This window comes from Aulonocara sp. 'chitande type north' Nkhata Bay, linkage group LG22 (assembly GCF_057382095.1).
Source record: "Aulonocara sp. 'chitande type north' Nkhata Bay isolate Kocher_YH1m ecotype deep benthic linkage group LG22, A_spYH_male_GT1.1, whole genome shotgun sequence".
In the NCBI taxonomy this organism is placed as follows: domain Eukaryota; kingdom Metazoa; phylum Chordata; class Actinopteri; order Cichliformes; family Cichlidae; genus Aulonocara; species Aulonocara sp. 'chitande type north' Nkhata Bay.
This window is the reverse complement of record NC_141364.1, coordinates 1,224,959-1,249,804: the sequence shown is the minus strand read 5'-3', so window position 1 is coordinate 1,249,804 and position 24,846 is coordinate 1,224,959. Positions and strand designations below refer to the sequence as shown.

Sequence of the window (24,846 nt, the reverse complement as noted above, 5' to 3'; positions counted from 1 at the left end):
GTTGTTGGGGCAGCTGTAGTTGTTGTTGTTGGGGTGGCTGTATTTGTTGTTGTTGGCGCAGCAGTTGTGGTTGTTGTTGGGGCAGCAGTTGTGGTTGTTGTTGGGGCAGCTGTAGTTGTTGTTGGGGCAGCTGTAGTTGTTGTTGTTGGGGTGGCTGTAGTTGTTGTTGGAGCTGCAGTTGTGGTTGTTGGAGCAGCAGTTGTGGTTGTTGTTGGGGCTACAGTTGTTGTTGTTGGGGCAGCTGTAGTTGTTGTTGTTGGGGTGGCTGTTGTGGTTGTTGTTGGGGCAGCTGTAGTTGTTGTTGTTGGGGCACCTGTTGTGGTTGTTGTTGGGGCTGCAGTTGTTGTTGTTGTTGGGGCAGCTGTAGTCGTTGTTGGGGCAGCTGTAGTTTTTGTTGTTGGGGCGGCTGTTGTGGTTGTTGTTGGGGCAGCTGTAGTCGTTGTTGGGGCAGCTGTAGTTGTTGTTGTTGGGGTGGCTGTATTTGTTGTTGTTGGCGCAGCAGTTGTGGTTGTTGTTGGGGCGGCAGTTGTTGTTGTTGTTGGGGCAGCTGTAGTTGTTGTTGGGGCAGCTGTAGTTGTTGTTGTTGGGGTGGCTGTAGTTGTTGTTGGAGCTGCAGTTGTGGTTGTTGGAGTAGCAGTTGTGGTTGTTGTTGGGGCGGCTGTTGTGGTTGTTGTTGTTGAGGCAGCTGTAGCAGTTGTGGTTGTTGTTGGGGCAGCTGTAGTAGTTGTTGTTGGGACTGCAGCTGTTGTGGTTGTTGTTGGGGCTACAGTTGTTGTTGTTGGGGCAGCTGTAGTTGTTGTTGTTGGGGTGGCTGTTGTGGTTGTTGTTGGGGCAGCTGTAGTGGTTGTTGTTGGGGCAGCTGTTGTGGTTGTTGTTGGGGCAGCTGTAGTCGTTGTTGGGGCAGCTGTAGTTGTTGTTGTTGGGGTGGCTGTATTTGTTGTTGTTGGCGCAGCAGTTGTGGTTGTTGTTGGGGCAGCAGTTGTGGTTGTTGTTGGGGCAGCTGTAGTTGTTGTTGGGGCAGCTGTAGTTGTTGTTGTTGGGGTGGCTGTAGTTGTTGTTGGAGCTGCAGTTGTGGTTGTTGGAGCAGCAGTTGTGGTTGTTGTTGGGGCGGCTGTTGTGGTTGTTGTTGTTGAGGCAGCTGTAGCAGTTGTGGTTGTTGTTGGGGCAGCTGTAGTGGTTGTTGTTGGGGCAGCTGTTGTGGTTGTTGTTGGGGCTGCAGTTGTTGTTGTTGTTGGGGCTGCAGTTGTTGTTGTTGTTGGGGCAGCTGTAGTCGCTGTTGGGGCAGCTGTACTTGTTGTTGTTGGGGCAGCTGTACTTGTTGTTGTTGGGGCAGCTGTTGTGGTTGTTGTTGGGGCAGCTGTACTTGTTGTTGTTGGAGCTGCAGTTGTGGTTGTTGGAGCAGCAGTTGTGGTTGTTGTTGGGGCAGCTGTACTTGTTGTTGGGGCTGCAGTAGTTGTTGTTGGGGCAGCTGTACTTGTTGTTGTTGGGGCGGCTGTTGTGGTTGTTGTTGGAGCTGCAGTTGTGGTTGTTGGAGCAGCAGTTGTGGTTGTTGTTGGGGCAGCTGTACTTGTTGTTGGGGCTGCAGTAGTTGTTGTTGGGGCAGCTGTACTTGTTGTTGTTGGGGCGGCTGTTGTGGTTGTTGTTGGCGCAGTAGTTGTGGTTGTTGTTGGGGCAGCTGTAGTTGTTGATGTTGGCGCTGCAGTTGTGGTTGTTGTTGGGGCAGCTGTACTTGTTGTTGTTGGGGCAGCTGTTGTGGTTGTTGTTGGGGCAGATGTACTTGTTGTTGTTGGGGCAGCAGTTGTGGTTGTTGTTGGGGCAGCTGTAGTTGTTGTTGTTGGAGCTGCAGTTGTGGTTGTTGGAGCAGCAGTTGTGGTTGTTGTTGGGGCAGCTGTAGTCGTTGTTGGGGCAGCTGTAGTTGTTGTTGTTGGGGCGGCTGTTGTGGTTGTTGTTGGGGCAGCTGTAGTCGTTGTTGGGGCAGCTGTAGTTGTTGTTGTTGGGGTGGCTGTAGTTGTTGTTGTTGGCGCAGCAGTTGTGGTTGTTGTTGGGGCAGCAGTTGTGGTTGTTGTTGGGGCAGCTGTACTTGTTGTTTTTGGAGCTGCAGTTGTTGTTGGCGCAGCAGTTGTGGTTGTTGTCGGTGCAGCTGTAGTAGTTGTTGTTGGGACTGCAGTTGTTGTGGTTGTTGTTCGGGCAGCTGTTGTGGTTGTTGTTGGGGCAGCTGTAGTTGTTGGTGTTGGAGCTGCAGTTGTGGTTGTTGGAGCAGCAGTTGTGGTTGTTGTTGGGGCAGCTGTACTTGTTGTTGGGGCTGCAGTAGTTGTTGTTGGGGCAGCTGTACTTGTTGTTGTTGGGGCGGCTGTTGTGGTTGTTGTTGGAGCAGCAGTTGTGGTTGTTGGAGCAGCAGTTGTGGTTGTTGTTGGGGCAGCTGTACTTGTTGTTGGGGCTGCAGTAGTTGTTGTTGGGGCAGCTGTACTTGTTGTTGTTGGGGCGGCTGTTGTGGTTGTTGTTGGCGCAGTAGTTGTGGTTGTTGTTGGGGCAGCTGTAGTTGTTGATGTTGGCGCTGCAGTTGTGGTTGTTGTTGGGGCAGCTGTACTTGTTGTTGTTGGGGCAGCTGTTGTGGTTGTTGTTGGGGCAGATGTACTTGTTGTTGTTGGGGCAGCAGTTGTGGTTGTTGTTGGGGCAGCTGTAGTTGTTGTTGTTGGAGCTGCAGTTGTGGTTGTTGGAGCAGCAGTTGTGGTTGTTGTTGGGGCAGCTGTAGTCGTTGTTGGGGCAGCTGTAGTTGTTGTTGTTGGGGCGGCTGTTGTGGTTGTTGTTGGGGCAGCTGTAGTCGTTGTTGGGGCAGCTGTAGTTGTTGTTGTTGGGGTGGCTGTAGTTGTTGTTGTTGGCGCAGCAGTTGTGGTTGTTGTTGGGGCAGCTGTACTTGTTGTTGTTGGAGCTGCAGTTGTTGTTGGCGCAGCAGTTGTGGTTGTTGTTGGTGCAGCTGTAGTAGTTGTTGTTGGGACTGCAGTTGTTGTGGTTGTTGTTGGGGCAGCTGTTGTGGTTGTTGTTGGGGCAGCTGTAGTTGTTGTTGTTGGAGCTGCAGTTGTGGTTGTTGGAGCAGCAGTTGTGGTTGTTGTTGGGGCTACAGTTGTTGTTGTTGGGGCATCTGTACTTGTTGTTGTTGGGGCGGCTGTTGTGGTTGTTGTTGGGGCAGCTGTAGTGGTTGTTGTTGGGGCAGCTGTTGTGGTTGTTGTTGGGGCTGCAGTTGTTGTTGTTGGTGGGGCAGCTGTAGTCGTTGTTGGGGCAGCTGTAGTTGTTGTTGTTGGGGCGGCTGTTGTGGTTGTTGTTGGGGTGGCTGTAGTTGTTGTTGGAGCTGCAGTTGTGGTTGTTGGAGCAGCAGTTGTGGTTGTTGTTGGGGCAGCTGTAGTTGTTGTTGTTGGGGCGGCTGTTGTGGTTGTTGTTGGGGCAGCTGTAGTCGTTGTTGGGGCAGCTGTAGTTGTTGTTGTTGGGGTGGCTGTAGTTGTTGTTGTTGGCGCAGCAGTTGTGGTTGTTGTTGGGGCAGCAGTTGTGGTTGTTGTTGGGGCAGCTGTAGTTGTTGTTGGGGCAGCTGTAGTTGTTGTTGTTGGGGTGGCTGTAGTTGTTGTTGTTGGCGCAGCAGTTGTGGTTGTTGTTGGGGCAGCAGTTGTGGTTGTTGTTGGGGCAGCTGTAGTTGTTGTTGGGGCAGCTGTACTTGTTGTTGTTGGAGCTGCAATTGTTGTTGGAGCTGCAGTTGTGGTTGTTGGAGCAGCAGTTGTGGTTTTTGTTGGGGCGGCTGTTGTGGTTGTTGTTGTTGGGGCAGCTGTAGCAGTTGTGGTTGTTGTTGGGGCGGCTGTTGTGGTTGTTGTTGGCGCAGCAGTTGTGGTTGTTGTTGGGGCAGCTGTACTTCTTGTCGTTGGGGCAGCTGTACTTGTTGTTGTTGGGGCAGCTGTACTTGTTGTTGGGGCGGCTGTTGTGGTTGTTGTTGGGGCAGCTGTAGTTGTTGTTGTTGGGGTGGCTGTAGTTGTTGTTGGAGCTGCAGTTGTGGTTGTTGGAGCAGCAGTTGTGGTTGTTGTTGGGGCGGCTGTTGTGGTTGTTGTTGTTGGGGCAGCTGTAGCAGTTGTGGTTGTTGTTGGGGCGGCTGTTGTGGTTGTTGTTGGCGCAGCAGTTGTGGTTGTTGTTGGGGCAGCTGTAGTAGTTGTTGTTGGGACTGCAGTTGTTGTGGTTGTTGTTGGGGCAGCTGTTGTGGTTGTTGTTGGGGCAGCTGTAGTGGTTGTTGTTGGAGCAGCAGTTGTGGTTGTTGTTGGGGCAGCTGTACTTGTTGTTGTTGGGGCGGCTGTTGTGGTTGTTGTTGGGGCGGCAGTTGTGGTTGTTGGGGCAGCTGTAGTCGTTGTTGTTGGGGCAGCAGTAGCTGTTGTTGTTGGGGCGGCTTTTGTGGTTGTTGTTGGCGCAGCAGTTGTGGTTGTTGTTGGGGCAGCTGTACTTGTTGTTGTTGGGGCAGCTGTTGTGGTTGTTGTTGGGGCATCTGTAGTTGTTGTTGTTGGAGCTGCAGTTGTGGTTGTTGGAGCAGCAGTTGTGGTTGTTGTTGGGGCAGCTGTAGTCGTTGTTGGGGCAGCTGTAGTTGTTGTTGTTGGGGTGGCTGTAGTTGTTGGCGCAGCAGTTGTGGTTGTTGTTGGGGCAGCTGTAGTTGTTGTTGTTGGGGTGGCTGTAGTTGTTGTTGGAGCTGCAGTTGTGGTTGTTGGAGCTGCAGTTGTTGTTGTTGGCGCAGCAGTTGTGGTTGTTGTCGGTGCAGCTGTAGTAGTTGTTGTTGGGACTGCAGTTGTTGTGGTTGTTGTTGGGGCAGCTGTTGTGGTTGTTGTTGGGGCAGCTGTAGTTGTTGTTGTTGGAGCTGCAGTTGTGGTTGTTGTTGGGGCAGCTGTACTTGTTGTTGTTGGGGCAGCTGTACTTGTTGTTGTTGGGGCGGCTGTTGTGGTTGTTGTTGGGGCAGCTGTAGTTGTTGTTGTTGGCGCTGCAGTTGTGGTTGTTGTTGGGGCAGCTGTACTTGTTGTTGTTGGGGCAGCTGTACTTGTTGTTGTTGGGGCGGCTGTACTTGTTGTTGTTGGAGCTGCAGTTGTTGTTGTTGGCGCAGCAGTTGTGGTTGTTGTCGGTGCAGCTGTAGTAGTTGTTGTTGGGACTGCAGTTGTTGTGGTTGTTGTTGGGGCAGCTGTTGTGGTTGTTGTTGGGACAGCTGTAGTTGTTGTTGTTGGAGCTGCAGTTGTGGTTGTTGGAGCAGCAGTTGTGGTTGTTGTTGGGGCTACAGTTGTTGTTGTTGGGGCAGCTGTTGTGGTTGTTGTTGGGGCTGCAGTTGTTGTTGTTGTTGGGGCAGCTGTAGTTGTTGTTGTTGGAGCTGCAGTTGTGGTTGTTGGAGCAGCAGTTGTGGTTGTTGTTGGGGCTACAGTTGTTGTTGTTGGGGCAGCTGTACTTGTTGTTGTTGGGGTGGCTGTTGTGGTTGTTGTTGGGGCAGCTGTAGTGGTTGTTGTTGGGGCAGCTGTTGTGGTTGTTGTTGGGGCTGCAGTTGTTATTGTTGTTGGGGCAGCTGTAGTCGTTGTTGGGGCAGCTGTAGTTGTTGTTGTTGGGGCGGCTGTTGTGGTTGTTGTTGGGGCGGCTGTTGTGGTTCTTGTTGGGGCGGCTGTTGTGGTTGTTGTTGTTGGGGCAGCTGTAGCAGTTGTGGTTGTTGTTGGGGCGGCTGTTGTGGTTGTTGTTGGCGCAGCAGTTGTGGTTGTTGTTGGGGCGGCTGTTGTGGTTGTTGTTGGCGCAGCAGTTGTGGTTGTTGTTGGGGCAGCTGTAGTAGTTGTTGTTGGGACTGCAGTTGTTGTGGTTGTTGTTGGGGCAGCTGTTGTGGTTGTTGTTGGGGCAGCTGTAGTGGTTGTTGTTGGAGCAGCAGTTGTGGTTGTTGTTGGGGCAGCTGTACTTGTTGTTGTTGGGGCGGCTGTTGTGGTTGTTGTTGGGGCGGCAGTTGTGGTTGTTGGGGCAGCTGTAGTCGTTGTTGTTGGGGCAGCAGTAGCTGTTGTTGTTGGGGCGGCTGTTGTGGTTGTTGTTGGCGCAGCAGTTGTGGTTGTTGTTGGGGCAGCTGTACTTGTTGTTGTTGGGGCAGCTGTTGTGGTTGTTGTTGGGGCATCTGTAGTTGTTGTTGTTGGAGCTGCAGTTGTGGTTGTTGGAGCAGCAGTTGTGGTTGTTGTTGGGGCAGCTGTAGTCGTTGTTGGGGCAGCTGTAGTTGTTGTTGTTGGGGCGGCTGTTGTGGTTGTTGTTGGGGCAGCTGTAGTCGTTGTTGGGGCAGCTGTAGTTGTTGTTGTTGGGGTGGCTGTAGTTGTTGTTGTTGGCGCAGCAGTTGTGGTTGTTGTTGGGGCAGCAGTAGTTGTTGTTGTTGGGGTGGCTGTAGTTGTTGTTGGAGCTGCAGTTGTGGTTGTTGGAGCTGCAGTTGTTGTTGTTGGCGCAGCAGTTGTGGTTGTTGTCGGTCCAGCTGTAGTAGTTGTTGTTGGGGCAGCTGTAGTTGTTGTTGTTGGAGCTGCAGTTGTTGTTGTTGGCGCAGCAGTTGTGGTTGTTGTCGGTGCAGCTGTAGTAGTTGTTGTTGGGACTGCAGTTGTTGTGGTTGTTGTTGGGGCAGCTGTTGTGGTTGTTGTTGGGGCAGCTGTAGTTGTTGTTGTTGGAGCTGCAGTTGTGGTTGTTTTTGGGGCAGCTGTACTTGTTGTTGTTGGGGCAGCTATACTTGTTGTTGTTGGGGCGGCTGTTGTGGTTGTTGTTGGGGCAGCTGTAGTTGTTGATGTTGGCGCTGCAGTTGTGGTTGTTGTTGGGGCAGCTGTACTTGTTGTTGTTGGGGCAGCTGTACTTGTTGTTGTTGGGGCGGCTGTACTTGTTGTTGTTGGAGCTGCAGTTGTTGTTGTTGGCGCAGCAGTTGTGGTTGTTGTCGGTGCAGCTGTAGTAGTTGTTGTTGGGACTGCAGTTGTTGTGGTTGTTGTTGGGGCAGCTGTTGTGGTTGTTGTTGGGACAGCTGTAGTTGTTGTTGTTGGAGCTGCAGTTGTGGTTGTTGGAGCAGCAGTTGTGGTTGTTGTTGGGGCTACAGTTGTTGTTGTTGGGGCAGCTGTTGTGGTTGTTGTTGGGGCTGCAGTTGTTGTTGTCCTTGGGGCAGCTGTAGTTGTTGTTGTTGGAGCTGCAGTTGTGGTTGTTGGAGCAGCAGTTGTGGTTGTTGTTGGGGCTACAGTTGTTGTTGTTGGGGCAGCTGTACTTGTTGTTGTTGGGGTGGCTGTTGTGGTTGTTGTTGGGGCAGCTGTAGTGGTTGTTGTTGGGGCAGCTGTTGTGGTTGTTGTTGGGGCTGCAGTTGTGGTTGTTGTTGGGGCTGCAGTTGTTATTGTTGTTGGGGCAGCTGTAGTCGTTGTTGGGGCAGCTGTAGTTGTTGTTGTTGGGGCGGCTGTTGTGGTTGTTGTTGGGGCGGCTGTTGTGGTTGTTGTTGGGGCGGCTGTTGTGGTTGTTGTTGTTGGGGCAGCTGTAGCAGTTGTGGTTGTTGTTGGGGCGGCTGTTGTGGTTGTTGTTGGCGCAGCAGTTGTGGTTGTTGTTGGGGCGGCTGTTGTGGTTGTTGTTGGCGCAGCAGTTGTGGTTGTTGTTGGGGCAGCTGTAGTAGTTGTTGTTGGGACTGCAGTTGTTGTGGTTGTTGTTGGGGCAGCTGTTGTGGTTGTTGTTGGGGCAGCTGTAGTGGTTGTTGTTGGAGCAGCAGTTGTGGTTGTTGTTGGGGCAGCTGTACTTGTTGTTGTTGGGGCGGCTGTTGTGGTTGTTGTTGGGGCGGCAGTTGTGGTTGTTGGGGCAGCTGTAGTCGTTGTTGTTGGGGCAGCAGTAGCTGTTGTTGTTGGGGCGGCTGTTGTGGTTGTTGTTGGCGCAGCAGTTGTGGTTGTTGTTGGGGCAGCTGTACTTGTTGTTGTTGGGGCAGCTGTTGTGGTTGTTGTTGGGGCATCTGTAGTTGTTGTTGTTGGAGCTGCAGTTGTGGTTGTTGGAGCAGCAGTTGTGGTTGTTGTTGGGGCAGCTGTAGTCGTTGTTGGGGCAGCTGTAGTTGTTGTTGTTGGGGCGGCTGTTGTGGTTGTTGTTGGGGCAGCTGTAGTCGTTGTTGGGGCAGCTGTAGTTGTTGTTGTTGGGGTGGCTGTAGTTGTTGTTGTTGGCGCAGCAGTTGTGGTTGTTGTTGGGGCAGCAGTAGTTGTTGTTGTTGGGGTGGCTGTAGTTGTTGTTGGAGCTGCAGTTGTGGTTGTTGGAGCTGCAGTTGTTGTTGTTGGCGCAGCAGTTGTGGTTGTTGTCGGTCCAGCTGTAGTAGTTGTTGTTGGGGCAGCTGTAGTTGTTGTTGTTGGAGCTGCAGTTGTTGTTGTTGGCGCAGCAGTTGTGGTTGTTGTCGGTGCAGCTGTAGTAGTTGTTGTTGGGACTGCAGTTGTTGTGGTTGTTGTTGGGGCAGCTGTTGTGGTTGTTGTTGGGGCAGCTGTAGTTGTTGTTGTTGGAGCTGCAGTTGTGGTTGTTGTTGGGGCAGCTGTACTTGTTGTTGTTGGGGCAGCTATACTTGTTGTTGTTGGGGCGGCTGTTGTGGTTGTTGTTGGGGCAGCTGTAGTTGTTGATGTTGGCGCTGCAGTTGTGGTTGTTGTTGGGGCAGCTGTACTTGTTGTTGTTGGGGCAGCTGTACTTGTTGTTGTTGGGGCGGCTGTACTTGTTGTTGTTGGAGCTGCAGTTGTTGTTGTTGGCGCAGCAGTTGTGGTTGTTGTCGGTGCAGCTGTAGTAGTTGTTGTTGGGACTGCAGTTGTTGTGGTTGTTGTTGGGGCAGCTGTTGTGGTTGTTGTTGGGACAGCTGTAGTTGTTGTTGTTGGAGCTGCAGTTGTGGTTGTTGGAGCAGCAGTTGTGGTTGTTGTTGGGGCTACAGTTGTTGTTGTTGGGGCAGCTGTTGTGGTTGTTGTTGGGGCTGCAGTTGTTGTTGTCCTTGGGGCAGCTGTAGTTGTTGTTGTTGGAGCTGCAGTTGTGGTTGTTGGAGCAGCAGTTGTGGTTGTTGTTGGGGCTACAGTTGTTGTTGTTGGGGCAGCTGTACTTGTTGTTGTTGGGGTGGCTGTTGTGGTTGTTGTTGGGGCAGCTGTAGTGGTTGTTGTTGGGGCAGCTGTTGTGGTTGTTGTTGGGGCTGCAGTTGTTATTGTTGTTGGGGCAGCTGTAGTCGTTGTTGGGGCAGCTGTAGTTGTTGTTGTTGGGGCGGCTGTTGTGGTTGTTGTTGGGGCAGCTGTAGTCGTTGTTGGGGCAGCTGTAGTTGTTGTTGTTGGGGTGGCTGTTGTGGTTGTTGTTGGGGCAGCTGTAGTTGTTGTTGTTGGAGCTGCAGTTGTTGTTGTTGGCGCAGCAGTTGTGGTTGTTGTCGGTGCAGCTGTAGTAGTTGTTGTTGGGACTGCAGTTGTTGTGGTTGTTGTTGGGGCAGCTGTTGTGGTTGTTGTTGGGGCAGCTGTAGTTGTTGTTGTTGGAGCTGCAGTTGTGGTTGTTGGAGCAGCAGTTGTGGTTGTTGTTGGGGCTACAGTTGTTGTTGTTGGGGCAGCTGTACTTGTTGTTGTTGGGTTGGCTGTTGTGGTTGTTGTTGGGGCAGCTGTAGTGGTTGTTGTTGGGGCAGCTGTTGTGGTTGTTGTTGGGGCTGCAGTTGTTGTTGTTGTTGGGGCAGCTGTAGTCGTTGTTGGGGCAGCTGTAGTTGTTGTTGTTGGGGCGGCTGTTGTGGTTGTTGTTAGGGCAGCTGTAGTCGTTGTTGGGGCAGCTGTAGTTGTTGTTGTTGGGGTGGCTGTAGTTGTTGTTGTTGGCGCAGCAGTTGTGGTTGTTGTTGGGGCAGCAGTTGTGGTTGTTGTTGGGGCAGCTGTAGTTGTTGTTGGGGCAGCTGTAGTTGTTGTTGTTGGGGTGGCTGTAGTTGTTGTTGGAGCTGCAGTTGTGGTTGTTGGAGCAGCAGTTGTGGTTGTTGTTGGGGCGGCTGTTGTGGTTGTTGTTGTTGGGGCAGCTGTAGCAGTTGTGGTTGTTGTTGGGGCGGCTGTTGTGGTTGTTGTCGGTGCAGCAGTTGTGGTTGTTGTTGGGGCAGCTGTAGTAGTTGTTGTTGGGACTGCAGTTGTTGTGGTTGTTGTTGGGGCAGCAGTTGTGGTTGTTGTTGGGGCAGCTGTAGTGGTTGTTGTTGGGGCAGCTGTTGTGGTTGTTGTTGGGGCTGCAGTTGTTGTTGTTGGGGCAGCTGTAGATGTTGTTGTTGGGGCAGCTGTAGTTGTTGTTGTTGGGGTGGCTGTTGTGGTTGTTGTTGGGGCAGCTTTAGTCGTTGTTGGGGCAGCTGTACTTGTTGTTGTTGGGGCAGCTGTACTTGTTGTTGTTGGGGCGGCTGTTGTGGTTGTTGTTGGGGCAGCTGTACTTGTTGTTGTTGGAGCTGCAGTTGTGGTTGTTGGAGCAGCAGTTGTGGTTGTTGTTGGGGCAGCTGTAGTTGTTGTTGTTGGAGCTGCAGTTGTTGTTGTTGGCGCAGCAGTTGTGGTTGTTGTCGGTGCAGCTGTAGTAGTTGTTGTTGGGACTGCAGTTGTTGTGGTTGTTGTTGGGGCAGCTGTTGTGGTTGTTGTTGGGGCAGCTGTAGTTGTTGTTGTTGGAGCTGCAGTTGTGGTTGTTGGAGCAGCAGTTGTGGTTGTTGTTGGGGCTACAGTTGTTGTTGTTTGGGCAGCTGTAGTGGTTGTTGTTGGGGCAGCTGTAGTGGTTGTTGTTGGGACTGCAGTTGTTGTGGTTGTTGTTGGGGCAGCTGTTGTGGTTGTTGTTGGGGCAGCTGTACTTGTTGTTGTTGGAGCTGCAGTTGTGGTTGTTGGAGCAGCAGTTGTGGTTGTTGTTGGGGCTACAGTTGTTGTTGTTGGGGCAGCTGTTGTGGTTGTTGTTGGGGCTGCAGTTGTTGTTGTTGTTGGGGCAGCTGTAGTTGTTGTTGTTGGAACTGCAGTTGTGGTTGTTGGAGCAGCAGTTGTGGTTGTTTTTGGGGCTACAGTGGTTGTTGTTGGGGCAGCTGTAGTTGTTGTTGTTGGGGCGGCTGTTGTGGTTGTTGTTAGGGCAGCTGTAGTCGTTGTTGGGGCAGCTGTAGTTGTTGTTGTTGGGGTGGCTGTAGTTGTTGTTGTTGGCGCAGCAGTTGTGGTTGTTGTTGGGGCAGCAGTTGTGGTTGTTGTTGGGGCAGCTGTAGTTGTTGTTGGGGCAGCTGTAGTTGTTGTTGTTGGGGCGGCTGTACTTGTTGTTGTTGGAGCTGCAGTTGTTGTTGTTGGCGCAGCAGTTGTGGTTGTTGTCGGTGCAGCTGTAGTAGTTGTTGTTGGGACTGCAGTTGTTGTGGTTGTTGTTGGGGCGGCTGTTGTGGTTGTTGTTGGGGCAGCTGTAGTTGTTGTTGTTGGAGCTGCAGTTGTGGTTGTTGGAGCAGCAGTTGTGGTTGTTGTTGGGGCTGCAGTTATTGTTGTTGTTGGGGCAGCTGTAGTTGTTGTTGTTGGAGCTGCAGTTGTGGTTGTTGGAGCAGCAGTTGTGGTTGTTTTTGGGGCTACAGTGGTTGTTGTTGGGGCAGCTGTAGTCGTTGTTGGGGCAGCTGTAGTTGTTGTTGTTGGGGCGGCTGTTGTGGTTGTTGTTGGGGCAGCTGTACTTGTTGTTGTTGGGGCAGCTGTACTTGTTGTTGTTGGGGCAGCTGTACTTGTTGTTGTTGGGGCGGCTGTACTTGTTGTTGTTGGGGCGGCTGTTGTGGTTGTTGTTGGGGCAGCTGTAGTTGTTGTTGTTGGAGCTGCAGTTGTTGTTGTTGGCGCAGCAGTTGTGGTTGTTGTCGGTGCAGCTGTAGTAGTTGTTGTTGGGACTGCAGTTGTTGTGGTTGTTGTTGGGGCAGCTGTTGTGGTTGTTGTTGGGGCAGCTGTAGTTGTTGTTGTTGGAGCTGCAGTTGTGGTTGTTGGAGCAGCAGTTGTGGTTGTTGTTGGGGCTACAGTTGTTGTTGTTGGGGCAGCTGTACTTGTTGTTGTTGGGTTGGCTGTTGTGGTTGTTGTTGGGGCAGCTGTAGTGGTTGTTGTTGGGGCAGCTGTTGTGGTTGTTGTTTGGGCTGCAGTTGTTGTTGTTGTTGGGGCAGCTGTAGTCGTTGTTGGGGCAGCTGTAGTTGTTGTTGTTGGGGCGGCTGTTGTGGTTGTTGTTAGGGCAGCTGTAGTCGTTGTTGGGGCAGCTGTAGTTGTTGTTGTTGGGGTGGCTGTAGTTGTTGTTGTTGGCGCAGCAGTTGTGGTTGTTGTTGGGGCAGCAGTTGTGGTTGTTGTTGGGGCAGCTGTAGTTGTTGTTGGGGCAGCTGTAGTTGTTGTTGTTGGGGTGGCTGTAGTTGTTGTTGGAGATGCAGTTGTGGTTGTTGGAGCAGCAGTTGTGGTTGTTGTTGGGGCGGCTGTTGTGGTTGTTGTTGTTGGGGCAGCTGTAGCAGTTGTGGTTGTTGTTGGGGCGGCTGTTGTGGTTGTTGTTGGTGCAGCAGTTGTGGTTGTTGTTGGGGCAGCTGTAGTAGTTGTTGTTGGGACTGCAGTTGTTGTGGTTGTTGTTGGGGCAGCTGTTGTGGTTGTTGTTGGGGCAGCTGTAGTGGTTGTTGTTGGGGCAGCTGTTGTGGTTGTTGTTGGGGCTGCAGTTGTTGTTGTTGTTGGGGCAGCTGTAGTTGTTGTTGTTGGGGTGGCTGTTGTGGTTGTTGTTGGGGCAGCTGTAGTCGTTGTTGGGGCAGCTGTACTTGTTGTTGTTGGGGCAGCTGTACTTGTTGTTGTTGGGGCGGCTGTTGTGGTTGTTGTTGGGGCAGCTGTACTTGTTGTTGTTGGAGCTGCAGTTGTGGTTGTTGGAGCAGCAGTTGTGGTTGTTGTTGGGGCAGCTGTACTTGTTGTTGGGGCTGCAGTAGTTGTTGTTGGGGCAGCTGTACTTGTTGTTGTTGGGGCGGCTGTTGTGGTTGTTGTTGGGGCGGCAGTTGTGGTTGTTGGGGCAGCTGTAGTCGTTGTTGTTGGGGCAGCAGTAGCTGTTGTTTTTGGGGTGGCTGTTATGGTTGTTGTTGGCGCAGCAGTTGTGGTTGTTGTTGGGGCAGCTGTACTTGTTGTTGTTGGGGCAGCTGTTGTGGTTGTTGTTGGGGCAGCTGTAGTTGTTGTTGTTGGAGCTGCAGTTGTGGTTGTTGGAGCAGCAGTTGTGGTTGTTGTTGGGGCAGCTGTAGTCGTTGTTGGGGCAGCTGTAGTTGTTGTTGTTGGGGCGGCTGTTGTGGTTGTTGTTGGGGCAGCTGTAGTCGTTGTTGGGGCAGCTGTAGTTGTTGTTGTTGGGGTGGCTGTGGTTGTTGTTGGGGCAGCAGTTGTGGTTGATGTTGGGGCAGCTATAGTTGTTGTTGGGGCAGCTGTAGTTGTTGTTGTTGGGGTGGCTGTAGTTGTTGTTGTTTGCGCAGCAGTTGTGGTTGTTGTTGGGGCAGCAGTTGTGGTTGTTGTTGGGGCAGCTGTAGTTGTTGTTGGGGCAGCTGTACTTGTTGTTGTTGGAGCTGCAGTTGTGGTTGTTGGAGCAGCAGTTGTGGTTGTTGTTGGGGCAGCTGTAGTCGTTGTTGGGGCAGCTGTAGTTGTTGTTGTTGGGGCGGCTGTTGTGGTTGTTGTTGGGGCAGCTGTAGTCGTTGTTGGGGCAGCTGTACTTGTTGTTGTTGGGGCAGCTGTACTTGTTGTTGTTGGGGCAGCTGTTGTGGTTGTTGTTGGGGCGGCTGTACTTGTTGGGGCGGCTGTTGTGGTTGTTGTTGGGGCAGCTGTACTTGTTGTTGTTGGAGCTGCAGTTGTGGTTGTGGGAGCAGCAGTTGTGGTTGTTGTTGGGGCGGCTGTTGTGGTTGTTGTTGGCGCAGCAGTTGTGGTTGTTGTTGGGGCAGCTGTAGTAGTTGTTGTTGGGACTGCAGTTGTTGTGGTTGTTGTTGGGGCAGCTGTTGTGGTTGTTGTTGGGGCAGCTGTAGTGGTTGTTGTTGGGGCAGCTGTTGTGGTTGTTGTTGGGGCTGCAGTTGTTGTTGTTGTTGGGGCAGCTGTAGTCGTTGTTGGGGCAGCTGTAGTTGTTGTTGTTGGGGCGGCTGTTGTGGTTGTTGTTGGGGCAGCTGTAGTCGTTGTTGGGGCAGCTGTAGTTGTTGTTGTTGGGGCAGCTGTAGTTGTTGTTGTTGGGGCGGCTGTTGTGGTTGTTGTTGGGGCAGCTGTACTTGTTGTTGTTGGAGCTGCAGTTGTGGTTGTTGGAGCAGCAGTTGTGGTTGTTGTTGGGGCAGCTGTACTTGTTGTTGGGGCGGCAGTTGTGGTTGTTGGGGCAGCTGTAGTCATTGTTGTTGGGGCAGCAGTAGCTGTTGTTGTTGGGGCGGCTGTTATGGTTGTTGTTGGCGCAGCAGTTGTGGTTGTTGTTGGGGCAGCTGTACTTGTTGTTGATGGGGCAGCTGTTGTGGTTGTTGTTGGGGCGGCTGTAGTTGTTGTTGTTGGAGCTGCAGTTGTGGTTGTTGGAGCAGCAGTTGTGGTTGTTGTTGGGGCAGCTGTAGTTGTTGTTGGGGCAGCTGTAGTTGTTGTTGTTGGGGTGGCTGTAGTTGTTGTTGGAGCTGCAGTTGTGGTTGTTGGAGCTGCAGTTGTTGTTGTTGGCGCAGCAGTTGTGGTTGTTGTCGGTGCAGCTGTAGTAGTTGTTGTTGGGGCAGCTGTAGTTGTTGTGGTTGGAGCTGCAGTTGTTGTTGTTGGCGCAGCAGTTGTGGTTGTTGTTGGGGCAGCTGTAGTCGTTGTTGGGGCAGCTGTAGTTGTTGTTGTTGGGGCGGCTGTTGTGGTTGTTGTTGGGGCAGCTGTAGTTGTTGTTGTTGGAGCTGCAGTTGTGGTTGTTGGAGCAGCAGTTGTGGTTGTTGTTGGTGCAGCAGTAGTTGTTGTTGTTGTTGGGGCGGTAGTTGTGGTTGTTGGGGCAGAAGTAGTTGTTGTTGTTGGGGCGGCTGTTGTGGTTGTTGTTGGGGCAGATGTAGTTGTTGGGGCAGCTGTAGTCGTTGTTGTTGGGGCGGCTGTTGTGGTTGTTGTTGGGGCAGCTGTACTTGTTGTTGTTGGGGCGGCTGTTGTGGTTGTTGTTGGGGCAGCTGTACTTGTTGTTGTTGGGGCAGCTGTACTTGTTGTTGTTGGGGCGGCTGTTGTGGTTGTTGTTGGGGCAGCTGTACTTGTTGTTGGGGCGGCTGTACTTGTTGTTGTTGGGGCGGCTGTTGTGGTTGTTGTTGGGGCAGCTGTAGTTGTTGTTGTTGGAGCTGCAGTTGTTGTTGTTGGCGCAGCAGTTGTGGTTGTGGTTGGGGCAGCTGTAGTTGTTGTTGTTGGAGCTGCAGTTGTTGTTGGCGCAGCAGTTGTGGTTGTTGTCGGTGCAGCTGTAGTAGTTGTTGTTGGGACTGCAGTTGTTGTGGTTGTTGTTGGGGCAGCTGTTGTGGTTGTTGTTGGGGCAGCTGTAGTTGTTGTTGTTGGAGCTGCAGTTGTGGTTGTTGGAGCAGCAGTTGTGGTTGTTGTTGGGGCAGCTGTAGTCGTTGTTGGGGCAGCTGTAGTTGTTGTTGGGGCGGCTGTTGTGGTTGTTGTTGGGGCTGCAGTTGTGGTTGTTGGAGCAGCAGTTGTGGTTGTTGTTGGTGCAGCAGTAGTTGTTGTTGTTGTTGGGGCAGCTGTAGCAGTTGTGGTTGTTGTTGGGGCAGCTGTAGTTGTTGTTGTTGGGGCGGTAGTTGTGGTTGTTGGGGCAGAAGTAGTTGTTGTTGTTGGGGCGGCTGTTGTGGTTGTTGTTGGGGCAGATGTAGTTGTTGTTGTTGGGGCAGCAGTTGTGGTTGTTGTTGGGGCAGCTGTAGTCGTTGTTGGGGCAGCTGTAGTTGTTGTTGTTGTTGGGGCAGTTGTAGCAGTTGTGGTTGTTGTTGGGGCAGCTGTAGTTGTTGTTGTTGGGTCAGCTGTTGTGGTTGTTGTTGGGGCGGCTGTAGTCGTTGTTGGGGCAGCTGTAGTTGTTGTTGTTGGGGCGGTTGTTGTGGTTGTTGTTGGAGCTGCAGTTGTGGTTGTTGGAGCAGCAGTTGTGGTTGTTGTTGGTGCAGCTGTAGTTGTTGTTGTTGGGGCAGCTGTAGCAGTTGTGGTCGTTGTTGGGGCAGCTGTAGTTGTTGTTGTTGGGGCGGCTGTAGTCGTTGTTGTTGGGGCGGCAGTTGTGGTTGTTGTTGGGCCTGTCGTTGTAGTTTTTGGCGCAGCAGTTGTGGTTGTGGTTGGGGCAGCTGTAGTTGTTGTTGTTGGAGCTGCAGTTGTGGTTGTTGGAGCAGCAGTTATGGTTGTTGTTGGGTCAGCTGCAGTTGTTGTTGTTGGGGCGGCTGTTGTGGTTGTTGTTGGGGCAGCTGTAGTTGTTGTTGTTGGAGCAGCTGTAGTTGTTGTTGTTGGAACTGCAGTTGTGGTTGTTGGAGCAGCAGTTGTGGTTGTTGTTGGGGCAGATGTAGTTGTTGTTGTTGGGGGAGCAGTTGTGGTTGTTGGGGCAGCTGTAGCAGTTGTTGTTGGGGCTGCAGTAGTTGTTGTTGTTGGGGCAGCAGTTGTGGTTGTTGTTGGGGCAGCTGCAGTTGTTGTTGTTGGGGCGGCTGTTGTGGTTGTTGTTGGGGCAGCTGCAGTTGTTGTTGTTGGGGCATCAGTTGTGGTTGTTGTTGGGGCAGCTGTAGTTGTTGTTGGGGCGATTGTTGTGGTTGTTGTTTGGGCAGCTGTAGCAGTTGTTGTTAGGGCAGCAGTTGTTGTTGTTGGGGCAGCTGTAATTGTTGTTGTTGGGGCAGCTGTTGTGGTTGTTGTTGGGGCAGCTGTAGTTGTTGTTGTTGGGGCGGTTGTTGTGGTTGTTGTTGGGGCTGTAGTTGTGGTTGTTGGCGCAGCAGTTGTGGTTGTTGTGGTTGTTGTTGGTGCAGCTGTGGTTGTTGTAGGAGCAGCTGTGGTTGTTGTCTGCGCGTTGCAGCAGGCTGTAAGGAATTTTTGTGTCAGTTTCATATTTTTGCCACACACAATTGTTGACAATGTCAAACTCTTTGAAATGTAAAGGTTTTACTTACCAACAAATAGAAAGAAGATTAGATACATATTTGGAATCATGGCCATTTTTCTCTTCACTGATCTCTGAAAAGTTTGTTCATCATGGTTATTATCAGCTATAGAAAAGATTAAATGCAGAATTTCTCCACGTTTGTGTTAATAAAGATTTATTAACTTACTGTTAAATTATTATGAGGTTTGAGTTTCACAATGGAAATACATCTTTTTTAAAAGTACATATATTAACAACTTTGATATTCTACTGTGGTCATTCCTGGTCCCTACTTCAATATTAATTGTATTGTAAGTTTTATTTTACTAGTTTTAATCATAAATATCTTTGGTACTACCATTTTGTTAATATGCTTCTCTTGCAGTTTTTTAGTTTACGTAATTGGTATTGCTCTGCAATCATTTCACTTTTCTCAATAAGGTGGTGGTTAAGGTTGAGTTTCAAATAAAATTTAGAAAATAAATTAACAAAAATGATCATTTTAATGTAACTGATTGTAAATAAATGTACAAGTCAAAAGTTCATTCATATGTTCTTTGACACACTTCGTCCCATATGTAATATATTCCTCTTTATAAATGAATATGATTTTCATTATTCTCAGTTGTTTATCCACTTTTTTCATAAAAAATGATTCAAGATTGTTACTAATGATTTCTAAACATTTTTCATTTTTGACAAGCAGAAATAGAACAATTAAAACATTTATATACAAATTTAAATTGCTGCCTAAATTGCTAAATTTGTTGCCAAAAGATCATATCCAGAAATACATATACCAATTCAACTTAAAAGTCACATGTAGATCTCAGATATATATTTAATATTAGGGTTACTTACATAGTATTTCTTTGCTTGTAAGTCGTCCACTGTAGTGAAAGAAAGTGATGTTCTCTGACTTCATCTCCTCTTTTTATAATCAGCCAACATGAACCTGATTACAAATATGTGCAGGTGGAGTAATGGTAGTTATCGTCATGGTTTAAGGTGTGTGCACTAACCTTTTATTTACCTGCATCTCTCTCCTATTGTCCTCCTGAAACAGTCATCACTTGAGATTTGACAGTCAATAGGCTATTATACGCATACATATTTCTGGCCTTTTTTTTCTTTCTAACTTGAGCTTCTACATTTTCTCTGTGTGACTAAGTTTATTCTTGTGCTGGATGTGATTGTATCTTCATGGCTACGTTAGGACTCTATGTGGCCCAATAAAATGACCATTTTGGGACATTAAAATCTGACAGACTAAACAAATATTCCGTGATTAGTTTTGGACTAAATAAAGCTCACAACTGGCTGATAATATTTAGACCAAGAATCAACATTTACAGGTTGGTGGTGCTTGCTGGGCAGTCAGTGTCAACATCAAAACAACAATGGTTTCTTTTTTTTTCTTTTTCTTTTTTTGTCTTTTCTTTTACACACATTCTAAATCTTACTGCTTCATTTAATGAAATTGAAGAAATTTTCACCAATTTAGGTAACTTTGAAAAGCAGCAGTTTCTGACTCTTGGCAAAGAAAAAAAGGCTGAAAACTTTTACATTTTCAGCACTTTTCTTTCATGGATTTGATTTGAATCCAGTAGAAATGGTGCAATCTACCTGCACTACAAGTCAGAGTGATACTGCACTATCAGTGTAGGAGCAGAATCTCACAATGCCAGCATTACATTCAACCCAGAGCCCAGGAGTGGTGGCTTGTTTCTTCTGCGCTCTGATGACCGAGAGAGGGAAAATGACCGTGTGAGTGAGCATGAGAGACAGGCTGGAAAACTGCTGGAAGAGGAATATGCTTACTCACTGCTTTTTAGTGTGAAACAGTGGGGTCTTTTACAAGCATACATGATGTTTTGAGAGTGAGACACCCATCTCATTATTGTCTGAACCTGGAGTGCTTACACAATGATGCCAAAGGACACCTTCTTCATAATTTAGAAACACCGGTGAATGAGTCACTTTTAAAAGTGTTCTTGAGAGTTGGGAGTTTGCTACTTATTTGATTTTATTTTCTTCTAGGTTATTGCAACACTTAATGCAGGAAGTCATTCCTCAGTTATCAGAGACAGGTGAGACCTGACTAAAATACACTTACACACTTGTGCTGTAATAAATTAAAAATATCGAGCCAGTAAAAAGTAAGTAGTAAATTTATTTATATAGCACTTTTTAGGCAAGGCAAGTTTATTTGTATAGCACAATTCAACAACAAGGTGATTCAAAGTGCTTTACAGAGACATTAGAAACAAAAACAAATAAAAAGCAGGATTTAAAATTGATTAAAACAAGCAAACAAACAAACTAATTAACAAACAAACAAAACAGTAGGGATGGGTATCGTTTAGGTTTTATCCGATACCGGTGCCAAATCGGTACTTTTGAAACGGTGCCGGTGCTTAAACGGTGCTCGAACCGGTGCTTAAAGAATGGAGAACACAAACTTTGTCCAAAAACCTCTCATGTTCAGCTGGTTTTTTTTGTAAAAAGATAACAATGTTAGCCTTTTCTGCAGCTATGGGGCATATATGGCATCACTCTTGGCTGGAAGCAGTGCTTAATCAATGGGAAAAACACAAACTTTGTCCTAAACCTCTCATGTTTAACTGTTTTCCACTTTTTCTTTGGTCATTTTAGCCTTTTTGGCCAGGGTGAAGGGAGTATCTGCCATCAAACAAGAAGACAGCCGCATGTAGCTATGATGATGTTTGCTAGTTCACCTTACATGCATTAATGTAATAACGTGGTTAGCCTACTCAACGTAAATTACACACGAACAACATTAAGCTACTCATGCAGAGAAGAACGGCTGCTGCTGCATCATCATCCTCATCATTTCTGCTACACTGGCAGGGCTAGGGGCCAGGACTCTATTCTTCGGGTTTTTGGGGGATGTTGCTCCGGGTTCGATAACTGGCAACCCACCCGACGTGCACAGTGTGAGGTCTCGCAGCAAGCTATCAAATACGGCGCATTTCTCGGCTTTAAAAAAAAAACGCTATGCGTCGCCAGCTGTTTCATCGGATTCTTGGTGTTACCTCCTTTGACAGTATCACAGTATCAGCTTAAAGCACTTGTTGCTGCTGAGTTTGCATCTTTTGCTGTGAAGTACAGCCAGACTTTTGACCGCTTCGCCTTGGGCATTTTTAATCTGTAGCTCTGCTCTAACAGAACGTACGTACCTGGCCCCGCCTACTATCCTCGGATACGTAAAATGATTGGCTAGAAGTGTATCACAGCTCAGGAAAAAAAAGCGCCGAAATAAAGCACCGAAATGTGCGCTGCTTTTCGGTCTGGTTACTACCGTTTATGTCTGAACCGGTGCCATTATGGCACCGGACACCGGTACCCATCCCTACAAAACAGTATATAAAATCAAAACAGATAAAATCATAACAATAGATCAAATCAGTAGTTAAATGTAAGTTTTGAAATTTAAGCTTAAAAGTGTGGATTTGGTGCTTTATTCAAATGCAGCTGAGAACAGGTGAGTCTTCAACCTGGATCTAAATAAACTGAGTGTTTCAGCTGATCTGAGGCTTTCTGGGAGTTTGTTCCAGATATAAGGAGCATAAAAGCTGAAACCAGAGGGGAGAAGAGACGGTGAGAAAGGGGGGAAGAAAAAAAGAACAACAAACAAAACGCCTGGGTCACCTGTGTGGAGAAAAAAAAACAGAAGAGAAAACAAACAGAAAAGAGCAACATAATAAAAAAACAGCACCATCACAATAAACTAGCTAGCAGTAGATAACAGTAGATACTAAATATTACATGTTATTGTGCAGCACACAAGATCGACAGCGCACAATTTGCTTTGAGGCAGCAGCCAAGAAAGGTGTAGTTTGCGTCGATGAACACCCGGCTCCAGAATACGAGGACCCAAGGAGGCCTCTGGGCCTGAGGGCACCCCACCCCCTGGAAGGGGCCCAGCCGGGCCACAGGTGCCAGGCCCCGCCAATCGGCCACCAGGAGTGAGTCAGTACATACTTGAGCGCCCAGCCCCAGACACCAACAACCGCCAACACACCAACGTCTGAGGGCATCGGCCACCAGCAGGGAGTGTGGTGAGGGGAGATAGGCCTCCGTACCTCGGAGAGCCTGAGATGTTCCCAGAGAGGTGGAGTCTAAGACCCAAGCTGACATATAGACACAGATGAACAGGTGCACGCGGACACAAACTTGCATTCCCACCCTCATATACACAAACAAGCTGTTTTTTAAAAGAAGTCACCGAGTCAATGGTGCGTAGCAGGGGAGGTAAACTGTTCCACAGTATTGGACCTAGGGTTTGAAAAGTGCGATCCCCCTTTGTTTTCAGACGGGTCATGGAATAGTCAGGAGACCACTATCAGTGGATCTAGGGTTGGAGAAGCTCGGTGATATAGGTCGGGGCCTCACCTTGTTAAGACATAAATGTAAAAGTGAGGACTCGAAGCCAGTGCAGGGATTTTAACATGGGAGTGAAATGAGAGAAATTTATTTGTGTGGGTAAAAAGCCTTGCTGCAGCATTTGAGGTGATTTATGGAAGCCTTAGACCAGGGGTGGGCAATCTCAGTCCACGAGGGCCGGTGTCCCTGCAGGTTTTAGATGTGTCCTCGAACCAACACAGCTGATTTAAATGGCTAAATTAGCTCCTCAACATGTCCTGAAGTTCTCCAGAGGCCTGGTAACGAACTAATCATGTGATTCAGGTGTGTTGACCCAAGGTGAGATCTAAAACCTGCAGGGACACCGGCCCTCGTGGACTGAGATTGCCCACCCCTGCCTTAGACAGACAGGAAAAGAGTGCATTACAATAGTCTAACCGGGAGGAGATGAAGGCATGGACAAGCATATCCAGTTCAGCTTTGGAGTGTCCCGATTTCCAAATATTGAGTATAAGAACAAACCAACACTGGCCCAGAAGAGTTCAGTTCAATAAAAACGATGATTTTATTGAACACACGTGTGGGGACATGTATACTGTAACACAATCAGCATAGATCCCCGCCCAAAAGCTCAATTCAAAATGGTTTTAATATGTCAGGGTTCAACCCCTTCATGCGTCAGCACAGAGTATGATATGCATCAGTTACAGTAAATGATCAACTGAAAAGCTAAAAACAGTTAAACAAGATAAGATAAGATAAAACTTTATTAATCCCTCGGGTGGGTCCTCTGGGAAATTCGGTTTCCAAAAAGCACAGCACCGACAGAAGTTACAGAGTTACAGAATATTATATATATATATACACACACACACACACACACACACATATAAATACAGAGACAAATATAAATAAAATATACAAAGGGGATAAATAGAATAAATAGGAATAAAAAAATAAAAATACAAGTGAATTGCACATTTCAAGTATTGAGTCTATTGCACTGTTGACTATTTACAAAAGTATTGCACAAAAGGTATTGCACAGTGAGGTGAAGAGGCACTACAGCTTAGTTGTTCCCCCCTCCTTTGTCCTCCTGTCTCCCCTCCCTCTCCCCTCCAGAGAGGAGTTAAACAGTCTGATGGCGTGTGGGACAAAGGAGTTTTTAAGTCTGTTAGTTCTTGTCTTGGGGAGAAGCAACCTGTCACTGAACAGACTCTTCTGGTTGTTTATGGCCGTGTGCAGAGGATGCCCAGCATTGTCCATAATGTCCATCAGTTTCTTTAATGTCCTTTTCTCTGCCACTGTCACCAGAGTGTCCAGCTTCATGCCGACCACAGAGCTAGCCTTCCTGATCAGTCTCTCCAGCCTGGATGAGTCCCTCTTTGCTGTGCTGCTCCCCCAGCACACCACAGCATAGAAAAGTACTCCAGCAACCACCGACTGGTAAAACATCCTCAGGAGCTTCCTGCAGATGTTAAAAGACCTCAGCCTCCTGAGGAAGTACAGTCGGCTTTGGGCTTTTTTATACAGGTGCTCTGTGTTGCATGACCAGTCCAGTTTATTGTCCACCCACAGCCCGAGGTACTTGTACTTGTTGACCACCTCCACCTCCTCCCCCTCTATCTGAACCGGCAGTGGACCTGCTCTAGACCTCCCGAAGTCCACAACCAGTTCCTTAGTCTTTGAGGTGTTGAGTTGCAGGTGGTTTGTGTGACTCCATGCGACAAAGTTCCTCACCAGACTTCTGTACTCCTCTTCCTGATCATCCCAGATACACCCCATGATGGCCGTGTCATCTGCAAACTTCTGAATATGGCATAATTCAGAGTTGTAGCAGAAGTCAGAGGTGTACAGGGTGAAGAGAAGAGGGGACAGCACAGTTCCCTGTGGTGCTCCTGTGCTGCTGACCACTGTGTCAGACGTGATGTCCTTCAGCCTGACGTACTGTGGTCTGTCGGTGAGGTAGTCGGAGAGCCAAGCCACCAGGCAGGGGTCCACCTCCATCCTGTTCAGTTTTTCCTGAAGCATACAGGGCCGGATGGTATTAAAGGCACTGGAAAAGTCAAGAAACAGGATCCTGACCGTGCCTTTTCCCCCATCCAGGTGTGAGTGGGCTCTGTGTAGGAGGTACAGGATGGCATCCTCCACTCCGACACCCGCCTTGTATGCAAACTGTAGTGGGTCCTGGGCATGTTGTACCTGTGGTCGGAGGAGGTTGAGGAAGAGCCGCTCTAGAGTCTTCATAAGATGTGACGTCAGTGCCACCGGTCGGAAGTCATTCAGCTCATTGGGCCGGTTCTTTTTGGGGACCGGGACGATGCAGGATGTCTTCCATAGGGCGGGCACTCTCCCCAGTCGCAGACTGAGGTTGAAGACTCGTTGTAGCGGCTCCCCAAGTTCAGCAGCACACGCCTTTAGCATCCTAGGACACACCTTGTCTGGGCCTGCTGCCTTTCTGGGGCGAAGCTTCCTCAGTTGTCTCCTGACCTGATCCACTGTGACACTGGGAGATGTTTGGGAGGAGGGGAGGGGGGTGTCTTGCTGCTGAGAGAGGGATTGGAGGAGGGGGGTGTCATGGTGTCAGGAAGGGGGGGAAGCGAGGGAGGCAGGAGAGTGGGGAGAGGACTCTGTAGTGAAGGTGAGGGTGGGGGGGTTGTGGGCTGGTCAAACCTGTTGAAGAAGTTGTTGAGTTCGTTTGCCTTCTCCACAGTCCCCCCCCACTGTGCTTTTCTTGGTGTTGTGGCCTGTGATGGTTTTCACACCATTCCAGACCTCCCTCATATTGTTCCTCTCCAACTTCTGCTCCACCTTCCTCCTGTAGGTGTCCTTTGCTTCCCTCAGGCAGCGTTTCACCTCCCGCTGTGCTGCCTTCATCTCCTCCTTCACTTTGCTCCTGAAAGCCTTCTTCTTCATGTTGAGGACAGATTTGACTTCCTGTGTTACCCACGGTTTGTTATTAGGATAACACCGTACCGTCTTAGCAGGGCGACTGTGTCCACACAAAAGTTGAGGTAGTCTGTAAGACAGTGTGTCGCCCCCTCTATGTCCTCACCATGTGGGCTCAGGAGCACATCCCAGTCTGTGGTGTCATAGCAGTCTCTCAGAGCATCCTCCTTTTCTGGGGTCCATCTCCGGATGGAGCGCGTTGTGACCGGCTGCCTTTGGACGAGGGGTGTGTATTGTGGCTGTAGGTAAACCAGGTTGTGGTCTGACTTCCCTGGTGGGGGGACGGGGGGTGGCTCTGTATGCATCTCTCACATTAGCATACAGTAGGTCAGTTGTCCTGTTGCTCCTTGTGGGACAATTCACAAACTGGTGAAAAGCAGCCAGAGTAGAGTCCAGTGTGGCATGGTTAAAGTCTCCAGATATAATAATGAAAGCCTCGGGGTTTTGTGTCTGAAGTCTTGCTGTGACTGTGTGTATTTTCTCACAGGCAGCTGTTGCGTCGGCCCTCGGAGGGATGTA

At 49.4% G+C, this 24,846-nt stretch overlaps 1 protein-coding gene across 1 annotated transcript in view; it reads right to left on the bottom strand.

Moving 5' to 3' along the window:
- LOC147303116 (uncharacterized) overlaps window positions 1–24,846 on the bottom strand; it is a 42,148-nt gene that overhangs the window by 16,741 nt on the left and 561 nt on the right. The window contains exons 2-5 of the mRNA XM_086281203.1: window positions 4,934–5,515; window positions 4,566–4,801; window positions 2,298–2,750; window positions 1,449–2,078 (exon numbers count right to left, since the gene is read on the bottom strand). Coding sequence (XP_086137329.1) covers window positions 1,449–2,078; window positions 2,298–2,750; window positions 4,566–4,801; window positions 4,934–5,515 — 1,901 coding nt within the window. The remainder of the gene's footprint in view (window positions 1–1,448; window positions 2,079–2,297; window positions 2,751–4,565; window positions 4,802–4,933; window positions 5,516–24,846) is intronic.